General features: G+C 29.8%; 1 protein-coding gene across 2 annotated transcripts in view; it reads left to right on the top strand.

The window, feature by feature from the left end:
* Window positions 1–19452, top strand: part of LOC106465312 (calcitonin gene-related peptide type 1 receptor-like) — a 91876-nt gene extending 72424 nt beyond the window's left edge. For both annotated transcript variants that reach the window (XM_022393182.1, XM_022393183.1), the window contains 4 exons: window positions 5638–5701; window positions 13303–13388; window positions 18008–18143; window positions 18756–19452. In XM_022393182.1, the coding sequence (XP_022248890.1) occupies window positions 5638–5701; window positions 13303–13388; window positions 18008–18143; window positions 18756–18872 (403 nt within the window). In that variant the 3' untranslated portion in view covers window positions 18873–19452. The remainder of the gene's footprint in view (window positions 1–5637; window positions 5702–13302; window positions 13389–18007; window positions 18144–18755) is intronic.
* The last annotated feature ends 1972 nt before the right edge of the window (window positions 19453–21424 follow it).

The following is a 21424-nucleotide window of genomic DNA, read 5'->3' as shown; positions in this document are numbered from 1 at the left end:
TTAAAGTATATTATACTCCTTAATTACAAGACAGAGTATCTTAAGATTTCTTGAATATCAGTATTCAATGTTTATGAATAAATTAAAAACTATTAAATCACTTCACAATGACCTGAGTCGTAAGTAATGGAATTGCACGTTTCAACCTCCCATCATTAATTCCACTATTTAAATATAACATTGCAAGTAAAGGGCCTTAAAAGTGTTAAACAAATTGTAAGCATGGTAAAAAAAATTAGCATTTTAGCCACTTAGAAATTTAACAAAGATTGGCTTTAAAGATTAAGAAACACAGTAATCAAAAGCTTTTATCTGACTAATTTCAATGAAATATATAGTCATAATGCTATAGATATAACAAATCTTAATTTTCAGTATGTTACACTAGTTGCTTCCATAAAGAATTGATCTTTGAAAAGAAAAGTAACCAAAGTCATAAAACTGTGACTTAAAAACTGCTATACCGACATTTTATATTACAGACTATATGTTATTATTTTTCATGTCTAGCTATTGTTTATCTTATTTATTATGGCTACTTCAGTTTCATGAGTAATTTATTTGACATAACCAACATAGCACATGATTTTATCAGTTTTTAAATTTGTAACTTAAAATTCAGAAAATTAGAAGAAACGTGGCCTAATTTGAGTTATCGAAGCATTTGAATACTTTCCAGAGGTCAGCGTTCCGAGTTCAATCTGAATTCTGAATAAAAGTAATATATATATATATATATATACATATTTTTCATTAATGCTTTTGTCTTTTAATTAATCGAGATAAGTCTTTGATAAGACAACATTGTGCATTAATTTTACCAATTATATATATATAAGATATTAACTCGCCACTCTAGTTTATTTTTAAATATACTTAAATATATTTAAGGATCAATAATACGTTATTTTTCATAACTGTATATATTTAATGAAATATTCAATTTTTTTTCAAATTTTGAAATGTCATTTACTACAACAAGGGAATAAATTCTTTTAAGTGCTTCTTTGATCTTTCAGTTGTTCTGGTTTATTATAATTAATAATTCGTTCTAAAATGGGATTTTTTTCTATCTAATGGATACAAGTATTCTGATACATAATACATGAAACATTCTTGACATTAATTTTTAATATTTAACACAGCTTTTTATCTTGTATCTTTTTAGGTAATTCGATGTGTGATGAACCTCTTAATGGATAATATTTATTGATTCGAAGTCTTAAATTGTCTAAGATTTCTAAGACCCATTAAGAATCTCTTGCTTCAAACTTATTCATTTCTCAAAAAACTTTGATAACAGCATCTGCATAAAAATCTTCCAAATTACACAACCTCAGAATTATTCATTTTTAGTTTTGAATAAAAATTATTCTTGATTACGATAAACATAATGTAATTTAACATTAATTTAAAAATTATTTTTGCATCTTAACTCATCAGTTTTATGAAGAACAATATTTTCTATATTAAACAACACTTCTGTGCATCGATATAAATATTAATATTACTTATTGATTAAATTTTCAAACGACCTTTATAGATTGTCTTTATTTCTTGAATAGTTTAATTTTTATTTAATGCTTTCTTATACTCTTTATTTTCAACATGAGTTTTTCTTATAAGACGGTTTGTAATATTTTCTACTTGCATTACATTTTATTTGTCTTTCTATAGCTTTCTTTGGTTTAACAAATAGTTTTTCTATTAAAATCTTAATCTCTAGAAAATATTTCTCTTTGAATCTCATCGATATGAAACTTTATAAATCATCTTTTCTAAGTTTAGAATAAGAACTATATCTTCTTTGCCTAACGAACTCTTTCAACAATTCTAAAGTTTTAAATAAAAGTACTCGCTCTATTTATTAGTAATAAATTTATTAATATAGACCTATTTTTTGCTGCATTCCTTTTGTAGTGCATAACGTATTTTGTGTTCTTCATGCAATAATTTAACAATTTTCATTGCACTTTCACATTCCATTTTTTTACATATTTTAGTTTTGGTTTTATCATAATTACATACAAAATTAAAACCACCATTATTTTCATTTTTTATGAATATAATCAGGCGATTTCTCTTTCTTACATTTAGAACACTTTTTAAATTTATTCAATCTCTTTCTATGAATGGAGGTTTCCCTCTACTTTTCGAAATGCGTTTTAACAATTTGCTCACCAATTCACATTGTACTTTTTCATTTTTAGTTTTCTGATAACCACTAACACATTTGCACCAAAATCTAAGACAATATTTAATCATATTAATTTTATTAAATTTATTGAGGGGTTTTCAATTTTACAAAGAATACACTTTTTGCTTCTTTTCAATTTTTAATAAATAAATGGAAGGACTATCAGATACCAAAAATAATACATTTGATTATTTTGAACAACTTTTTTAAACAAATAGAACAATTGAAAATGCTGAGGCAGCATATAAAATTAAAGAGTACATAAAAGAAGTGAAGACACAGGATTTTTTTGGTATATGTACAACAATATCAGCTTTCTATAACATATGTTATCATTGTTATAGCATAAACAAGAAACCTTATTCTAAAGTAAAATATGGAATGAACTACTTTAATAACTTAATAAAAATCCAATCAGTAAGAGACATGTTTCATCAGTTTTTTTATCTTCTGCAAAGGTAAGCATATGAATTATTCATTTTTGCATAAAAAACTTGTGACTATTTACAAATTGAATATTCTATAAAATAAAGTAAATCCAATAAAAACGAAACAATACTGGAAAAGTTTATTGTATATTACGAGAAGTTAAAACCTATAGAATGTCATGATGGATATAAAACGTTTTACTTTGATCCGTTGATCAATAAAATCCTAAGATAATACAATATTGATAGTAAAGGTTAAAACGTATTAGAGGGCCTTAAAATAGGGTCCCTTAATATAAGGGGGCTCAGAGACATTGTCAGAAATTCGGTATTTAAGTTCAACTATAAGTTCAATACTTTTAACTCTAAGCTCAACTATAAGCCATATACTTTTAACTATAAGTTATATGCTTTTAACTGTAAGTTCAACTATAAACTATATACTTTTAACTATAAGTTACATACTTTCAACTACCTGAGATGGAAAGGTTATCATGTGAGGATAGGTTAAGATATCTGAACTTGTTTTCTCTTGAAAAAAAAAAAGAGTTAGAGGGGTCTTATTGTAGTGTTTAAGATTGTGAAGGGTATATATAATGTTTATATTTACTAGTGCGAATGATAAGACTAGGAAACATAAATATAAATTTTTGCAGAGAAGAAATTATCTTCAGCTAGCTTATACAGATATATTTTTCTAACAAGGAGGTTAGCTTCTGGAATGGATTGTCTTTGGATGTGGTTGATGCAGTTAATTTAAGGGAAAGCTAAATAAATACTTAAATAATAAGAGCTGTCTTTGATATTTCTTTTTCAAGCTTTAGTTTAATTTAGTAGATAAAATAGCCTATATGGACCAAAAAATCCTTTTCTGCCCTTTATTGTTATGCTATGCTATAAATTAAACTATAAGTTAGATACTTTCAACTATATGTTAATCGTAAGTAAATGATCGATGAAGAAGATAAAAAGTAAGTACGTTTATTAAAACAAACAGCAAATTTAAGCAAAGAAATGAGAAAGAAATACAAGTTTTAAGTAAATTAAGATACGAGGAATAAATATTAGATTTTCACAAAACAGTAAATCGAAAATGGAATCTCAAGCTATTCCTCTAAAAGAAGTTCAAGAAAAGAAAAGAGAATTGAAAGCATTAGAAGATGCTTTCAATACTACAACCGAATTCCAAATACTTATACCTGATTGATTTAATGAACATTTAACTGAGAAAAATATTAAGGTAATGAATGAAATACAAGATCTTACCTTTGTTTGTAACGGAGTGAAAGACTGTGAAAGTAATCAAAATACTCATATAATTAAATTTGAGATTTCAAGTTAGATTTGTAAGTATAGATGGCGCTATCTTTTGGACGATTGACTGCTACAATTTCCTCTTCTATTGATGATATCCACAGCCTAGTATATTAATAATTTCATAATTCTTGTATTTCTAAATAACCATTTTTAAGTGTAGATAATGCTTTCGTTAAGGAATTATTGTCTTGCATTTACTAATGGTTTTACTCAAATTAACAATAATTTATTCCAAAGCCTAATGATTTAGAATTGAATTTTTTTTTTTTAAGAGAAAAAACATAACATTCGGAATTATAAAAAACTAGATATCAACTATCTGAATATTAAAGACAAAGATTAATTATGTCTATATAGAGAATATAGCGAAGGAAAAAGTATATCGAAATATTCTAAAATATTTTTAGAGTTTATTAAAAACAAACATGATGAAACCAAAAAATTACAATTCATAGTTATGCTGGAATATCCTTTAATACTGTCTTTAAAAAAGAATATTTCCAATAAGCCATTTGTAAAACAATTAAAAAGAGATAAATATAAATTATAGTTATTTTGTCGATAGGGTTATTTTAGTTTAATTCCTAGAATTTGAGCATTTTTTCGACATAATTTACTTTTTTGATGATTTTTGGTCGTGCTTTATTTGAAGTTGACGCCTTAAATTTTCGAAAATAATGTCCTTCCAAGTGGAGCACAAACACTATGGTGGTAATATGGGGTTGAAACCTCATACCCTTAAGTGGGGAAGCAAAATCTGAAACTTGGAGGGCTGGGTAACAACAAAAATTTAATGATTAAGATTTTCGATGTTTTTTAACGATTATGAGGTATTTGTGGTGATTTTTTGTTATTTTCTTATGTTTTCAAAGTATTTTGGGTGTTTTTTAACATTTAGCATTCTTGAATTTGAATTTTTGGTTCTTTTGCACACATACTAATCTCTGTCCTGGCTGTTTAGTCAATATGTGCATATGGTGCTGTTAAGGTTACAAATACCAATATTAGAACATCAGATTATCTCGAATTCATATCAGAAAATATTTTCGTTACGTTTTTTTTTTTTTTTGTAAATGATCAGCGTTAGTATTGTTTAGAAGAATTAACTTAGATCTACGTGCTGTAAGGCAGTTTTTAAGGCTTTGTGTTTATCTGGGTGTATAAAAATCACACTTAAGAAATGACAGTTTATAATACAACAGTTCTTTACCGTATTTAAGCTGATAAATATTTACACTGTAAACGAGAAATATACCTAATTTTGTTATTATATATCGGGAGAGACAAAGATTTCGTTTTTATATCAAGTTTGATTTCATTTTGAATCAAGTTGATAAGAATACATTTCTCTGAAGCCATTCTTACTTAAAACTATGTATTTAAATAACATAACAACCACGCATTGTTTCACTTCCCGGATTAATCAATGGGCTCAGTCACGGACTGATATGTCTTTCTTGGTCTTTTCATTCAAATAACTTCTTTAAAATATTTTGTAGTAACTTAAGTACGTGATTTTTTTTCTTGGTATACATAAAAGTAAAATACACCTAATTTTCATCTAATCACTTTCTATGCGTCTCCTGGTCAAAATTTATAGTCTATGCTAGAAGAATTAAATTTGTCGATTTTTATCACTATGAGAAACATCAAATTAGTTCATACACAAAAAAAATAATTGCGCATTTATTGCAGTTGTTGGATTGAAGACAGTCACTATGAATGGATACTTTCTGGTCCAGTTTGTATTTCCATGTTGGTAAGAATGAAATATTCGTTGTTTTTTGTTTTTCGTCAAAGTAATCAAAGTAGCTTTCAGTAGCAGACATAAGTATCGATTCTACTAAAAATCATCTAGCTTTGGTATACATTATGTTTTAGCAGTTCAACGTACTGTTTGTAATTATCCGTATGTATAATGTATTCAAATAAGTATAGGGTTATCAGTTACATGAATTTTTTGTGTGTCATAAAAATATCATATAATTATACATTGTAATTCTACAATGTTAATCTGTAATACTGATTTTTAGTATAATCATAAGATTCTTTTCAGAATTCGTTACTATATCAATTACTACATTTTATGTAACTTTAAAATTGATACTTTCCGTCTTTCTTCAGCAATATTGAAAGTTGATGAGATAAATGTTTCATCGTGTGATTGGTGCAGTAAGTAAGCGGATGTCCCCGAGAATTGTTAGCACGAAAAAATAGCATACACGAAGCATAACTAGTTTCAGGTTCAGATTGAAGCTAATAACTGGTGATTGTTTGTTGGAGGGCATTAATGGGGGGGGGGGGTAGATCAAAAGCTGCAGCCCGGTAGAGGTGTTCTTTGAGTGCTGGGGTCACGTGTCCTATGACACCACATTTACACAGAGTAGAACCAGAGGCCGGATAGATCTACACATTACAACCAAGAGATGATTAGTTCAACATGTACTCTTAGGGTTATGGATGAAATCATCTACGTTATGTGGCATATTTTGTTTATCAAAATTTGACCATTTTTATAGCTTAATTCTTGTTTTATACATATGATTATCTATGTACTTGTCTAAATTATAATCTGTGTTTTCTTAAGAAGAGCCCTTTCGTGCAATTTTATAGATTGAATATTCAAACTCTAGATTTTTACGTATAAACCATATGAACTAAAAGTAATATTCTGATGAAAAATAGGCAGTCTAACTGTATTTAATTTATCATAACCTACATAACCCTGTTTTCCTTATTATGTCCTATTACCTCTGATCTAACCGTCAAGTTATTAAACACTATATGAACACTTTGCTCCAACTAAATATAATGAAGCACATAACACTAATATTATGCTTTTGCTTTGTAAACAGATTTCTAAACGAATGACTTACTCTACAACAAAATCCCATCACAAATGAAAACTTTTCAAAAAACGATTTTTCTATTATATAATCTAAGTAAAATAAATACCAATACTTGCCACTTTATGTTTTGTCACAAGGATAGCATCCAATGTGATATCAAAGTTTTATTATTTTCTACAGAACACTTCTGATTCACTTTGAAATACAAGTATAAAACACTAGACCTTCTCTAGACTGTTGAAACACAAAGAACTCATGCTACACATGCTAAAGTTGACAAAACTTTTTACTTTTATAGCGGAACTTTTTTATATAAAATAATTAAACTCCTTAAAATTTACCTGCAAAAAACACTACTGATTCGTTTCACACACGATCTGATATTAATGAGGTAAAGATCGGTCGTTCATGGTCTTGTGAGATGAGTCATAGTTTACAATTTATAGAATATTCCAGGAACACTGGTTCAAGTTTGTTATATTAGTGGTTACATAAATTTGTCTAGATACATATATAAAGTTTGTTTTGTACAGATACACGTTCCTTTATATTTAATTAAAAAATTATAAACAAGTTTGCATTTTGATATGCACAAAATTACAAAATTTTTAGGCAAATGTTTCATATAATCCAAACAAGATTAACTGTTTTATATAGGACACAAATCTGCCTTTTTTTCTGAAATATAACAGTATTAGTCTTCAAATCTATAATATAAAGGTTACTTGTTCACCCACATAGTTGGTAAAATACTGGATTGTTTAATTGATCAGTTATTGTCTTCCTTAATTTGACTTTACTGACCTATATAAAACTTTTGCACATACAGCCGACAGCTACACATGCGTTTACAAATCAACGTTACACAACACAAATTAAAAACCAATGATTTATTAAAGGCTTTATATTTCAAGTTTATGTATTATAGTAACACTGCTATCATTGTTAATTTATATGAAACCATTATATTTATACATTACATATTTGTTCACTTTGTGCTTAAGCGTAGATATTATGTCAAAAGTGGGCGACAATATATTTTGTTGTAGTATGTAAGTAAGATCATAGAATTTAGATATCATATTGGCGCAAAGATTTTATATCTTTATATTGCATTTAATGTACTGAATTTATCAGTATGAAAAATGCTTTATGACAAAAAAAGGTTTTATTTTCACTAGACCAGGGCTTCCCAATCTGGGGACCACAGGAAAGTGTCAGGGAGTCATAGCAAATACACAAAATACACAATATTGTTAAGGTACTCAGTAACTATATATTCATTGTGTGGAGTCCTCAGTCAGGATGCAAAATCTTCTGGAAGGACTTGTGCTGAGAAAGTTTGGGAAATCCTACACTAGACCTTAGCAATTACGTTTAACCTAACTAGTTGTGAACAAATTTATATGTGTATGTGTGCTTGCATATATATAAAGCTTGATATAAGAATCAGATTAATGCTGTCTTTTCCATATCGATTTATGTGGACGTCTCATCATAGTCTGTAAATGTCAAATACCTGAAATAATATTACAAGCCGTTTATCATCCTTATGTTCACGAAATGTTTTTTAAGAGTGATTTGTTTTTTTTTTGTAAGATTCTTACAATAATCGAATGAAAACTTCAGGCATGTGTAGGCTGTGGTGAAGGCGGCCAAAAAAGATGGTAGTCTCGCTGAGAAATATATTTATGTATGTGCTTCCAGTGGAGATGATAAGGATAACATGTGTAACAATTTTAAATTCTACCTTAATGTCTGACTTTTGCTATTTTACAAATACTACACAAACCATTTTACCTTTCTCTTCAGACATATCCCAGTGGCCGAAACGTGTAACAATCTTAGAAAAGTCAGACATTAAGGTAGAATACTATTTTACACACACCAGTTTACCTTTCTCTTCAGGCATACCCCAGTGGCCGAAACGTGTAACAATCTTAGAAAAGTCAGACATTAAGGTAGAATACTATTTTACAAATGCTACACACACCATTTTACCTTTCTCTTCAGTGGCCCGAAAATGAATTTAGGTATAGTATAGAAACAGATCTTCTTCCAGGGTTAGTGTGGAATCAGGTGAATAGCTTCTCATTCAGCACCGAATTAAATTTATGCTTGTTAAGACTCTGAAGTTTTGCAGTGTGCAAGCTATTTCGAACTTTTTGTTTAAGTTTTTAAAAGGTATCTGAAAAAATTAGATGATTTACATGAAAAAATTATAAACTTCGGAAATACTCATTATCTGGTATTTACAATAAAGAGTTTTCTTAATTTCTTCTGTCCAATAAAAACCAGTTCTACATGTAAGTGATGATATAGCAATAGTGATATTTATTTACACAGACTTTACATAGAGGAAAAGTTAAATTTCTATGATTCCCGAAAGGCAGAACTTGGTGATATAGTTTCCCCTGCAAAATAACAACTTAAATCAGAAACGTTAACAGCAATTATAACTGGATGTCCAACAGGATACTTCCAGTACGTATTGTCCAATGATAAGGTGAGATAAACTTGTATAAAAAGTCCAGTGGGGTTCACTGTACCTCCATAGAAAGCACCACAGACGAGGAAACTACATCATAACGTGTGAGAAAATACTGCAAATCAACATTAGGCTTCTTTATTGTGTTAAATTTGTGTTTCCAGATAATAATAATTTAATATCCCAGAGCTATAATTTGTCTCTGTCTCACCTGGGCTCGTTTTATTATGGTCCACACTGGTGTATTTAAAACAACGTGTAACCTACAAAAATCTAATATAAAGTTTAGAATCTCATATATATGGATCTAAATTTTATTTTAGGTTACTTTACACGCTATTTAGTTTTTACCTACTATTAGAATGGTATCTACAGATATATTTCGGTGTACTGTAAGATTCAATTATAAATCTCATACGTAACTGATATGATGATTATGTGGCTGTAAAGTACAAGTATTAGTTTCAGCTCTGGATGAGAAAAAAAAATGGTTAATTTAACATTTATTAGTATCATCATCGTTGATCTACGTACAAAACATTGTTGAAAAGTAGATCTAGTTAGTTATAAAACTATCCACCACTTTTGTCTTTGATAACCTTGTTGATGTAAATAGTTTTATATATTTCTTCCCATCTTTCAAATTTAATATAAACAGAACTATAATTTTAAACAATTGATCTAGAAACATTATCTTCCTCCCTCAACAAATGTTTGAATATGATACCAGTGTTACTTAAACTGTGATTTAACTTCCATGCATTTATGATGTTTAACTTGGATGATATTTACTGGAAGCAGTTTGAGCTACGATGAAACTCGAGTTTTTACGCAATAATGCAGAAAATCTAGAAGCGACTTGAATTAGATGTGTAACACAATTCGTTTTACAAACGTAGATAATCATTTCATAAGGTATACTTAAATATAGAAGTAATGTAATATTGAAAGTAGGTAGGGTAACTATTAAAATTTACAAGGTTGTACTTAAATTAAATTCGATAATAATCAACCTATCTTTCATGTTACGGTAATAGATATGGGAAACTTATTGATTACTTGATACTTTATTGAGCTAATAACTTAATTATTTCGAATGCTAGTTTCAGTTTACGACGTTTGTGGTCGTTCTATAATATGAGGGATGATCAGGGTGAAAGTGATATAATCCTATAGTTTTCCATTACCACAAAAAGCATCTCTAATATCCGCAACGCTTATAACTACTTCTGTGACTTTTAAGCTGAAACATCCTAATTTCTATTGTTATTTTAGAAGAATTTGATGTATACTAAAGTTTTAACCTAATTTTTTTCTTCGTTGTTTTGTTTTTTTAACGTAAAAGCGAAAGAGTCAATAAACTTGCTTTTCAGAGTGTTAAGTTCAAAGTTCAGTGACATATGCACAAAATCATTTCGTATTAGTTAGGCTAAAATTAATTCTTAAGGTCTAATTAACATAAAATAAGTTTTCATATCAGTACCTTACATGCAATACGAGATTTGTGCACAAAATTGATATTTTTCATACGCGGCGGATCGGCGGGCACTCTATACACGTGCTCCTCTACTTTTTTGCAAAATAATAAAGTGCTTCTCTTCAAAAAATAGAAACTATAACATTGAAAATATATCAAAGTCGATAAAATAGCATGTAGAATCTAAAAAAGGTAATATGGGTTGTAGTTGCCAGCATTCTTAATGGCTCGATTTAATAAGGCATTTCTTTTGGACAAATCAGTAAAAATGCGAAAAGTGCCCATCCAAATTCAAAGTGTTTTTACCGCCTCTGATACTTATCGATTATAAACTAAATTACAATTCTATAATATTAATAACAAGTATTTAACAAATGCTTTTAAATAAATATGTAAAAGTGAACATGTATTTAATGTAAACTAAACAATTCAGTATCTTATCTACTATGTGGATGAGCAGTAACTTTTATATTATAAACTAAATTACAATTCTATAATATTAATAACAAGTATTTAACAAATATTTTTAAATAGATATGTAAACGTGAACATGTATTTAATGTAAACTAAACAATTCAGTATCTTATCTACTATGTGGATGAGCAGCAACTTTTATATTACAAACTTAAAGACTGACACTGTTATATTTGGGAAATAAAATAAAAAGGTAGATTTTTTTGTCCTATATAAAACAAATAAATTTGATTTAGTTCGTTTGTTGTTAAGCGCAAAAGTACTCAATGGGCTATCTATGCTCTACCTATCGAAATCCGATTTTTAGCGTTATTAGCCTTCAAACTCGTTTGAATTATACGAAGCTTAATATCAAACATTTTGTAGTTATTGAAAACGTATTTATCATGTCTAAAGTAAACTATGAACAAAGATGTTACATGCGTTAAACAAACTTTAATTATGTATAGACATAAAACTATTTTAACATACTTCAAGCAACTTGTCTTTTATTCCTTGAATACACTATAAACTTCAAACTACGTGCGACTGACCTTTACATGATAAGTATCAACGTGTATGTGAAACAAATTGGTTTAATTATTTTATATCAAAAAATGTTCCACTGTAACATGCAAAGTTTTGTCAATTTTAAGTGTATGACATGAGTTCTTTACGTCTTACCACAAAAAGTTATATTAGCAGATGTTTCAACGATCTAGTAAATGTCTAGTGTTTTATACTTGTATTTCAAAGTGAATCAAAAATGTTCTACAGAAAATCAAAGCGTTTTATAAAATCATATAAGTCATGATATCCAACTAGATGCTAGCTTTTGGAAAACAAAACGGTACGTGTTGCTACCTATTTCACTTATTTTATGTAACAGAAAAGTATTACATAAAATAAGTGAAATAGGTAGCAACACGTACCGTTTTATGTAATAGAAAAGCATTGTTTTCAAAAGTTACATATGTGTTTGGATTTGTTCTACAGTAAGACATTCTGATAAAACATGATATCAATGGTACGTAGTAGTTCACTATATTTAGTTGGAGCGAAATGTTCATAAACAACTTACTAAATTGTAAGCAAAATCAGACGTAATAGGCTTTAGGAATGAAACAGGACTATATAAATCATGATTAACTGGATACAGTCCTACAGCCTACTCTTTCAATTTTAACATATTATAATTATTTTACTTTATATATGATTCTGATGAAAATATCTAAAGTTTGAACATTTTACATATAAAACGACAAGAAGCAGTCCTTTTCACAAATAGGCTAAACTAATGTATGGATGATCATATGAAAATTATGCATGGGATGGATGTATTATTTTAACATATACTAAAACAAATATCAAGGCGTAATAATTACAAAAAAAAACTAACTGTCACACCCATCGAAACAAAATTAGTAGCGAATATATACGAAATGTAAAATACACAGTAGATTGCGCACAAAAATTTCAGGATGTATTTCATTTGATTATACGTGCATGGATTTATTGCCTTTTTAATAAATAATAAAATATTATAATGTTCAATTTCGATTTTAAGTCAAAGCTTTCATTTCAGTAACTGTGTTTACTTTTTTAAAAAACTTCAATTTTACTGGAAAAATAAATAAATGCTGAAATAGATTAGTTTTTCTTTTTAAAAATTCTGACAATTTTATAAACATCAGTCTTCAGAGTGTGTATGTCCTGACTTATGATTATTCTTTATCGGAAACACATACGAAATATACATTATTGTCTAACAACAAAATGTAACAAACATATAAATTACATTTTATAAATGTTTTAAACTTGAGGTTTTGTTCAAATATACACCAAGGTTAAAAAAATTATGCAGACCTAATATTCTGTTTTAAATAAACTGAAAACTTGATTTTAGATTTCATCCAGAAATCTTTGCAGCAAACATCACCTTAATTAATTGTTCTTTAAAATGCTAGCTTTAAATTATTTTTAGTTAATTAAAACAAAAAATTCACCCAAATTATCTACAAATAAAACCCCATGAAACATTTTCCATTAAATATATATATATTAAATGAAAGAAATAAAACTATTTTTTCCAGTTGAACTTTGTATTCTTGATTAACATCGTTCGAGTCCTGGTTACTAAACTCCGAGCAGTCAACTCTACGGATTCTCATCAGATAAGGCAAGTAGAATATCTACAGATTTGTTCCTTATTAGTTACATAGTGAACATATCACAGTCACGTATCAGCTCAGACTCAAAAAATAATAAGCCTTGTCAATATGAATGAGACTAGGCAGGTTGCATGTTTACATATACACACCGTATTAGCTACTTTAGTGTACATCTCAAAGTCACGTTTCAGACTCAATAAATAATACATCTTGATCAATATATACGAGACTAGGAAAGATGCATACGCACAAGCACACATAAAACTCGTCAATAGCATACCTGCATATAAACACCATAGCATATATGGAAGAACTAAACAGAGATATACTAAACTTAATTAAATATATCGTAGTCTCAAAATATGCATTGACTTTGGTAACTTAAGCATAGTATAGATATATTCGATATTTTATGTAAGCAACCATGGTTGAAGCTATTTCTCATTTTAACTGAATGTTACGTACACCTTATTTTTCCTGTGTGTTTCCATCTAAGATCTTCATAGTATAGATATATTCGACATTTTATGTAAGAAACCATGGTTGAAGCTTTTTCTCATTTTAACTGAATGTTACGTACACCTTATTTTTCCTGGGTGTTTCTATCTAAGATCTTCATAGTATAGTTTGTATTGATTTTTGATATAGTAATTAACATGTAATGATGCAAATACGTATGTTTTAATGGTTTTCCGTTAACTTGAGTATATTACTCTAACATATCCATTCCTGACATGAAAAATATTACGATTTCGTGACTGGTTGTTACGTTATGTTTTCTTACAATCACTGCTGTAACCGTATTCTGGGCCCGGCATGGCCAGGTGGCTAGGGCACTCGACTCGTAATCTGCGGGTCGAGGGTTCGAATCCCCGTCACACCAAACATGCTCGCCCTTTCAGCCATGGGGGCGTTATAATGTGACGGTCAATCCCACTATTCGTTGGTAAAAGAGTAGCCCAAGAGTTGGTGGTGGGTGGTGATGACTAGCTGCCTTCCCTCTAGTCTTACATTGCTAAATTAGGGACGGCTAGCGCAGATAGCCCTCGTGTAGCTTTGCGCGAAATTCATAACAAACCGTAACCGTATTCTATTTGGGTTTTTGTTCCAGTATTACGAATAATATAACGTCGAGGACAAAAATGCTTCCGTACAAAACTGCATGTGCAGGAGGCAAACAAATCATAATGTTGACTACACAAAAACCTTGTAAAATAATATAATCCCCTAAAACACTACAGTAAATAGATTAAGAAGCAAAGATAAAATACATCCATAAAATATAAACAAATTGACAAATCATGATTTACTGAGTATTGAATATTCTATTCTGCATGTAAAATAATTGTAAATTTATGTGCCTTCTCACTACATTCATATAATTTGAGCTTTTAATAGCTGTGTTCAATACACGTGTTAGCTATTTTCAGTTTTTCTAACAATCACTTTGTGAAAAAGGTTATAAAGAGGTCGAGTAGGTTATAATAAAACTATTATGGAACTTCATCTTGTTGTTACGTCCAGTCTTTCTCTACATGATGACCCTGCATCCTGACGATATCCCTTTTGCACAGTTTCTATTGCAAAACGCTCTATCGTAAAACGAACATGACTAAAACATATCACTCCTCTCTGCTTGCCTTCCATAATACATCTAGTGTGTAAGTGCAATTGTTTCCCAGTGCTCATTTCAATAGTCTGATTGCACCAAAATCCATAGGCAATGTGACTGATACGTTTTTCGTATGAAATAGCATGAATACCCATTTTTTCTCCAGCTACTTGAGACATGCAATGGTTAATCGAGTATGTCGAGGAAGCAGCTTGTGTCACGTTTCCAGGCGAAGATTCTTCTTAATTGTGTTGCATACCGGCATTTGGGACACGTGGACAGATTTTTCCACCGACCTTTGCATTCATGAATTCTCATCTTTCACAAAACAAGTTGTCATGGCTGAGGTATGATTTGTTGCAGATCTCTTCCTGGTACTTCAAGTTCATCAAATTCTAAATTCCCGATCTGAACACACTTTTATGATCTGAGTGTATGAATATGTTGAATTGGAAATGGATTTTACATATCCTTCCCAAAAGCGATAAATTTTCAGTGGGATCAGACTAGCCTATCAACAGCTAACCATTGTTAGAATATAGTTTTTATACATACCATTCCTCCGCGACTTTAAATCGGCTGTTGTTATGTGACTTGCTGTTTTGCATATTCGAAATCATTTAAATATAACGTACCATTCCTTGCTAAAACATCAAGGTCAATAAATATCTTACCTTAACATATTTTTAGTTTTACATGCAGATAGTGACATAAAATTACCAGCAACGTAGGAAATGGTAATATTACCCACAACAGTATATAAGTAATACATTGAAGCATTCCTGTTGTTACGTCCAATCATTCCTGTGTATTATTTTCAAAGTGTATTTAAAACAGAAACAATTATTGATAATCATTTATTTGTTTAAAATTATTACACTTTTATTATTTAAAGGTTGGTAACTAAACACTTGTTAACTTAATTTAATAGCAATTGAGCATATAATGCTTTACAAAAGTAACAAAAATAATTATGTGTTAATATTTACAACAGTAAAATAGTAAACTAAATACAGAATAAAGTTTTAAAAATCACTTTTCACATAATTTTTATAGCAAACTTGTTCATCTAAACTAATGATTTGTAATTTTCACCTACTCTAAACATAATTTTATTAAACAAACAGTTTTGGTATGATTTTATAAATTGTTTGAAAACATTAATTTAGTTTTAATTATTATTAGTTTATAACATGGTTCTTATGTATCCACTTAATGGTATTCTTCCCATTCTCAACCATTTCAGCAATAGTGTTCTCAGTCTTTTCATGCCCCTCCTCAGCCTGTTCATCTATTAATGTAGCAATCTCAACAAAAGCCTGATTCTTCAGAAGATTCAGGTTCCCTTTGAAATTGACCATTCAACTAATCGACTTCAAAGTGCAACGTGCTTTTTATCTGAGTTCTTCTGACCAAAATCTTTAGATTTTGTGCTATATGCATGCCATGGAACGGTGTGTTTGGAACATTATAACCTTTATATATATATATACAATATTTTTGTTTTGTGTCTCTACTGTGGAATATGTCGCTTATAAGAAATTTCAATATGTGAGTGACATAACTGTAGAACGATGTGAGCTGGTAAAGGTATTTCACTGAAAGTAACTGACAGACTCTCTTTATGTTGGAGGTATTGTCTATTATGACACTAGGAACAATGTTAAACCATTTCTTTCATGATCCCCAAAATGTTATCAGTCATTTATTCGCCCGTCTGGAACGGTCTTGTAAACAACCAGTGTTGTTGTTGTAGTAATTATGAAGTTCACATATATTACTTCACCCTTCACACTAAAGGTTTATTAAATTTGCTACTGATACTTTACATCATGGTCAAGTCTTTCGAATTTTACCTTCATTAGGGAGATTAACAGTTAATATCAATTTGAAGTTCTAAAGTTTGTAGCATTGAGGACTTACATTTGTCTGTAGTCTACAAACCTGAGGACTTACATTTGTTTGTAGTTAACTAACCTGAGGACTTACATTTGTCTGTAGTCTACAAACCTGAGGACTTACATTTGTCTGTAGTTTACAAACCTGAGGACTTACATTTGTCTGTAGTCTACAAACCTGAAAGTCTGATTTTTCTCCTGGGTTCCTTAATGGTAGGAAATGTTTCCAAATCTACTTTTATTCTTCTTAATGAGTATCTTGTTTTATTTTTCACAGTCTCTTACATCACTGTGCTTATTAACCGAACCACGTGAACTGTAATATTGGTTGTACCTGCTTTTATAGCCAAAAATCACACCAACATAAATAAATTCTGTAATCTACCACTTTTGTAGGGTATAGTCTTGTACAAATAGACGACCTTGAATGTTTTCAGTTTTTACTATTGGCTGATTGAATGCTGATCCCATGTAATGAGTGAAGTGAAAATTATTTATTAGTATATTTCACGTTTTGCTTATTAGATAGCAGCACTATACAAAAACAAGAATAATAACATGGTTTTTATTTTGTTTTTCGTCGAATTTCACACAAAGCTACTCGAGGGTTATCTGCGCTAGCCGAATCTAATGTTGCAGTGATAGACTTGAGGAATGGGAGCTAATCAACACTACCTTCTGTCAACCCTTGATATATTCTAAAATAATAGCAGGATTTGACCGTAACTATTTTAACGCCTCCACGACCCCAAAGTGCAGAATGAGTGTTTGTTTTTTGCGCTAACCACGCAACCTCAAATCCACAGTTCGGCATATAAACACTGGGTCGCGCTCATCTCCGTATTTTGGTGGTAAATGATAACTGTTCATACAACTGAATGCTAACTTTCTATAGACTTAGTCTGTGGTACGTCATATATAAATATATCTAAGTGATAGATTCAAGTTATCCTAATAGTTGACATCTGTTACACGGTTTATATTTAACTGAATTTTTAAAAATAAGAAATTAGAGAAAAACAATAATAATGAAAAATTGTAATAATACCGTTAAATCATCCTTTTATTACTGTGTACATAACTGGGTAATAAATAGTTGTTTTATTTTATTTTCCAGAAAAGCAGTTCGAGCGACGTTAATTCTAATTCCTCTGTTAGGCTTACATTATTTCGTAACACCATTTCGACCAGAACCGAGATCACCAGGTGAAGCTGTATACGAGCCCATTTCTGCGATTGTAACGTCGTTCCAGGTGAGGTATTACATAACGCATTTATTTAAAATAATATATTCTAAATTATTCCCATAAAGTTTTTATATATCGTGTTATTCAAACTTTTACAGAATATCTGTGGATATTTCGTTTGTCACTCTTTCACTTTTGACGAAATTTTGTTTTGGACAATAAACTTGACACTGTGACAGAAAACAAATATCCGTATTTACACTAATATGAATTAGTAAAAGGTTGATACGCTCGAGTAAACAATATCTAATTTTCTCTGGTTGTAATAATTTCCAAATTATTTTGAACATAGTTAACTTGTGTTCAGGTTTACCTGAATAGCAAACTATTTATATTTAAAGAGTATATCAGTTATCGGATATATTAAGACCACAGATATTTCATTCCCCGGAGTCAACTTTCAGTCATCTAAATCTTTTGAGAAAACTAATATAGTTTGAAAACATGTTTCATTACCGAGACCTGGCAGTGATGAGCTGACTTTATGTTACTGTAGGACGTTCGTAAACCAGCTGTAAACAAATTGTCTTTAAAAGAATGCTTGGTTATAAATCTATATTAAACAAAACTATCTAATTCTAGATAATTTCCAGTTCACGATGTTTTCTTTTGTTCCAGGGCCTTTCAGTAGCAATTCTTTTCTGCTTTTTCAACGGAGAGGTAATGAACATTCTACGTAGGTTTGTTAGGCAGCATCTGAATGTTTATCACTTTGATACACCCGTCCAGCTGTAACAAGCAGTGTGGCTATGGAATTGTATAGACTTATATTATACCATGTAATTAGCATGAAACCAAATGAAAATCACCAGCACACACACATTAATTAAGATAAACTCGGATTTGTAATGTGGAGTGTTGCATGAGTTAGCGTGCAAGATGTCTCTCCGTTGTCCACAGAAGAAGGATCCCCATTATTTTATGTGTGCCAGACGTATTGGTAATACAATATATGTATTTCATAGTTTATGGGTAGTTAAAGAATAGGAGGTTCGTCGAATGTAAAGTAATTAGCAATATCAAAAGTGCTGACAAGAAAAGTTTTTCACAATGTATAAGAATGTTTGGCATACAGATTTTTAAACTATTTGTATAACCTATGAAAGAGATTAGTAACAAGACGGATTATCGTAATCTTACAGTACTTTTAACATTCTCAAACTGTATGATTCTGATCAAGTGATACTTTTCATTGGAGTGTTGCAAATCTTGTCCAAAAAGTGGCGCGTTCGTAATACTAATATGTTATATATGTTGTTTGTAAATGTAATCTGTCTGTAATAAAAAAAAGTGCTTAAGTTTGTTTATTAGTTCACCAGGATATTGTAGTTGTCTTCTTGTTCAGCATTTAAAGAACAGCTAACAGTTTTCTGGAAATTTCATGTTTCCGTTGTACATTATGGAATTATTTGTAAAGTTACTTCTGTTATAGTAATAGATAAATATAAAATGCGCGAACTTATGAACAAAACCTTAGTTTAAATTCAATTCATTCTCCCTAAGTGAATTATGGTGTGATAAAAGTATGGTCTCCTTTAACGTTGTAGGAGCACTATTACCTGATCTACAACTTTGACAAATTGGCTTTGGATTAAATCTTCGAATTTGATTTTCCCGAAATATCTTTAAGAAGATTAGAATTTAAGCTTGTGGTTGATCAAACACAAAAAAAATAATTGTTTTAGAATTACATTGCGCTTTACACAAGACGACTTGATTACTGTTTCTCTGGAAACAAGTCTTCTCGTTGTTTTAGCATTTTCTTTGTAGAACGAGTTGTTCAAGTTTTTATTGATTGTTTTCAAGGTGATATCCTCATTCAAAAAAAAGCAGGTAGAAGACAGAAAATGTGGTAACTTCACTAATATCATATCTTTGACTTTAAAATAAGTGAAGTAGTATTTCTTACATAAAGATTGTGCTCAGTAACAATCGTTTTAAATTAATGGAAAACAATTTATAAATATGGCCTAAGCTTCATGTTATATTCTGGTAGCTTAAAAGTTAATATTTAACAAGAGGTTTGTGATTAAATGTTCAACTGCATTCATTGGTGCCAAACTTTATTAGTTGCAAAGGGCTAGCTTGCTTTAGGTCATAAATGATGCTTAAAATCATTACTGTTTTCTAGTGAAAAATTTAAGTAAAATAATAAAACTTGTCCAAGCCGTAGACTGTTCATAAGTAAACCCGTTTAGTAATCTGTACATTGTACAGTTTCAAGTAATAGTAAAACTTTCGCTGTATTTGCTGCTTCATGAAAAGCTCATTTCCTACACTATGACCAATTCATGAAGAAACTAAACAGATTCAACAGTACAATATATTAAAATGGTTAAAATGATAAATTACTTTTAAAACGAAACAAACAAAGTTTGTGTAAAAAATTATATACTACCAAGCTTTAGTATCAGACTAATAATTTTTAACCTAAGAATCACAATATGTATAATTTACTTAGAAATTTCGGTTTCAAGAAATTTGATAAATATATATAAAAATATAACATGTTTCATCTATATTATGAAGTTTGTAAGTTTTTTTAAATCTACAAACTGCAACACTTTCTAATACCTTTTTAACATGATTATATAATATATCTTCCAATAGATTTAATACAAATAGAAAACTATTGAAGCATTAGAAACCAATTACATGGTTAAAGCGAGATAAAAAAGTAAAAAGAAAAACTCAGTAAATTGCTAATTATATTTTACTTCACATATACTTCAAAATCACAGGAAAGCGAATAAAAACCATATTATGAAATTAATAAATAATACTCGTTTAATAGTTCTCTTTTAATCATGAAAATATAGAAACATTTTAAAACAAAATGATTTTGGTCCAGTGGTAGAGCTCTTGACTCTGGTTTGAATCCATGCAATACCACAAAATATTCCCGATACTTTCAGCTTTGGGTGCGTCATAAAAGTGGAAGTCAACCCTAACGTGGATGGTGGGTGGTAGGTTGCTTTTGAATGGCTGCCTTCCTTCTGTTCAGTACTTCAAAATTAGGGATGGCAGCAGACAGCCTTAGTACCTTTGCCATAAATACAAGTATATAAAAATGTTTCCTGAAATCTAACCAATTCAGTAAGTTTCATACAAAAACTACATATTTAGCTTAATTTAAAAATATTGCGTGGCACATATTATTATTCTTTTTTCATGCGAGGATAATCGCTAAACGTTATTATTTTTTAAGCTGTGATGAGTAACTACGATAGTTCTCGATAATCTAAAACAGTTTGAACCCTCATTAGTGACAACAGCTCTCTTTAACC

Source organism: Limulus polyphemus, unplaced genomic scaffold (genome assembly GCF_000517525.1).
Source record: "Limulus polyphemus unplaced genomic scaffold, Limulus_polyphemus-2.1.2 Scaffold1905, whole genome shotgun sequence".
NCBI lineage: Eukaryota > Metazoa > Arthropoda > Merostomata > Xiphosura > Limulidae > Limulus > Limulus polyphemus.
Note: the sequence above shows the minus strand (reverse complement) of the source record. Positions and strands in the feature narration are given on the sequence as shown.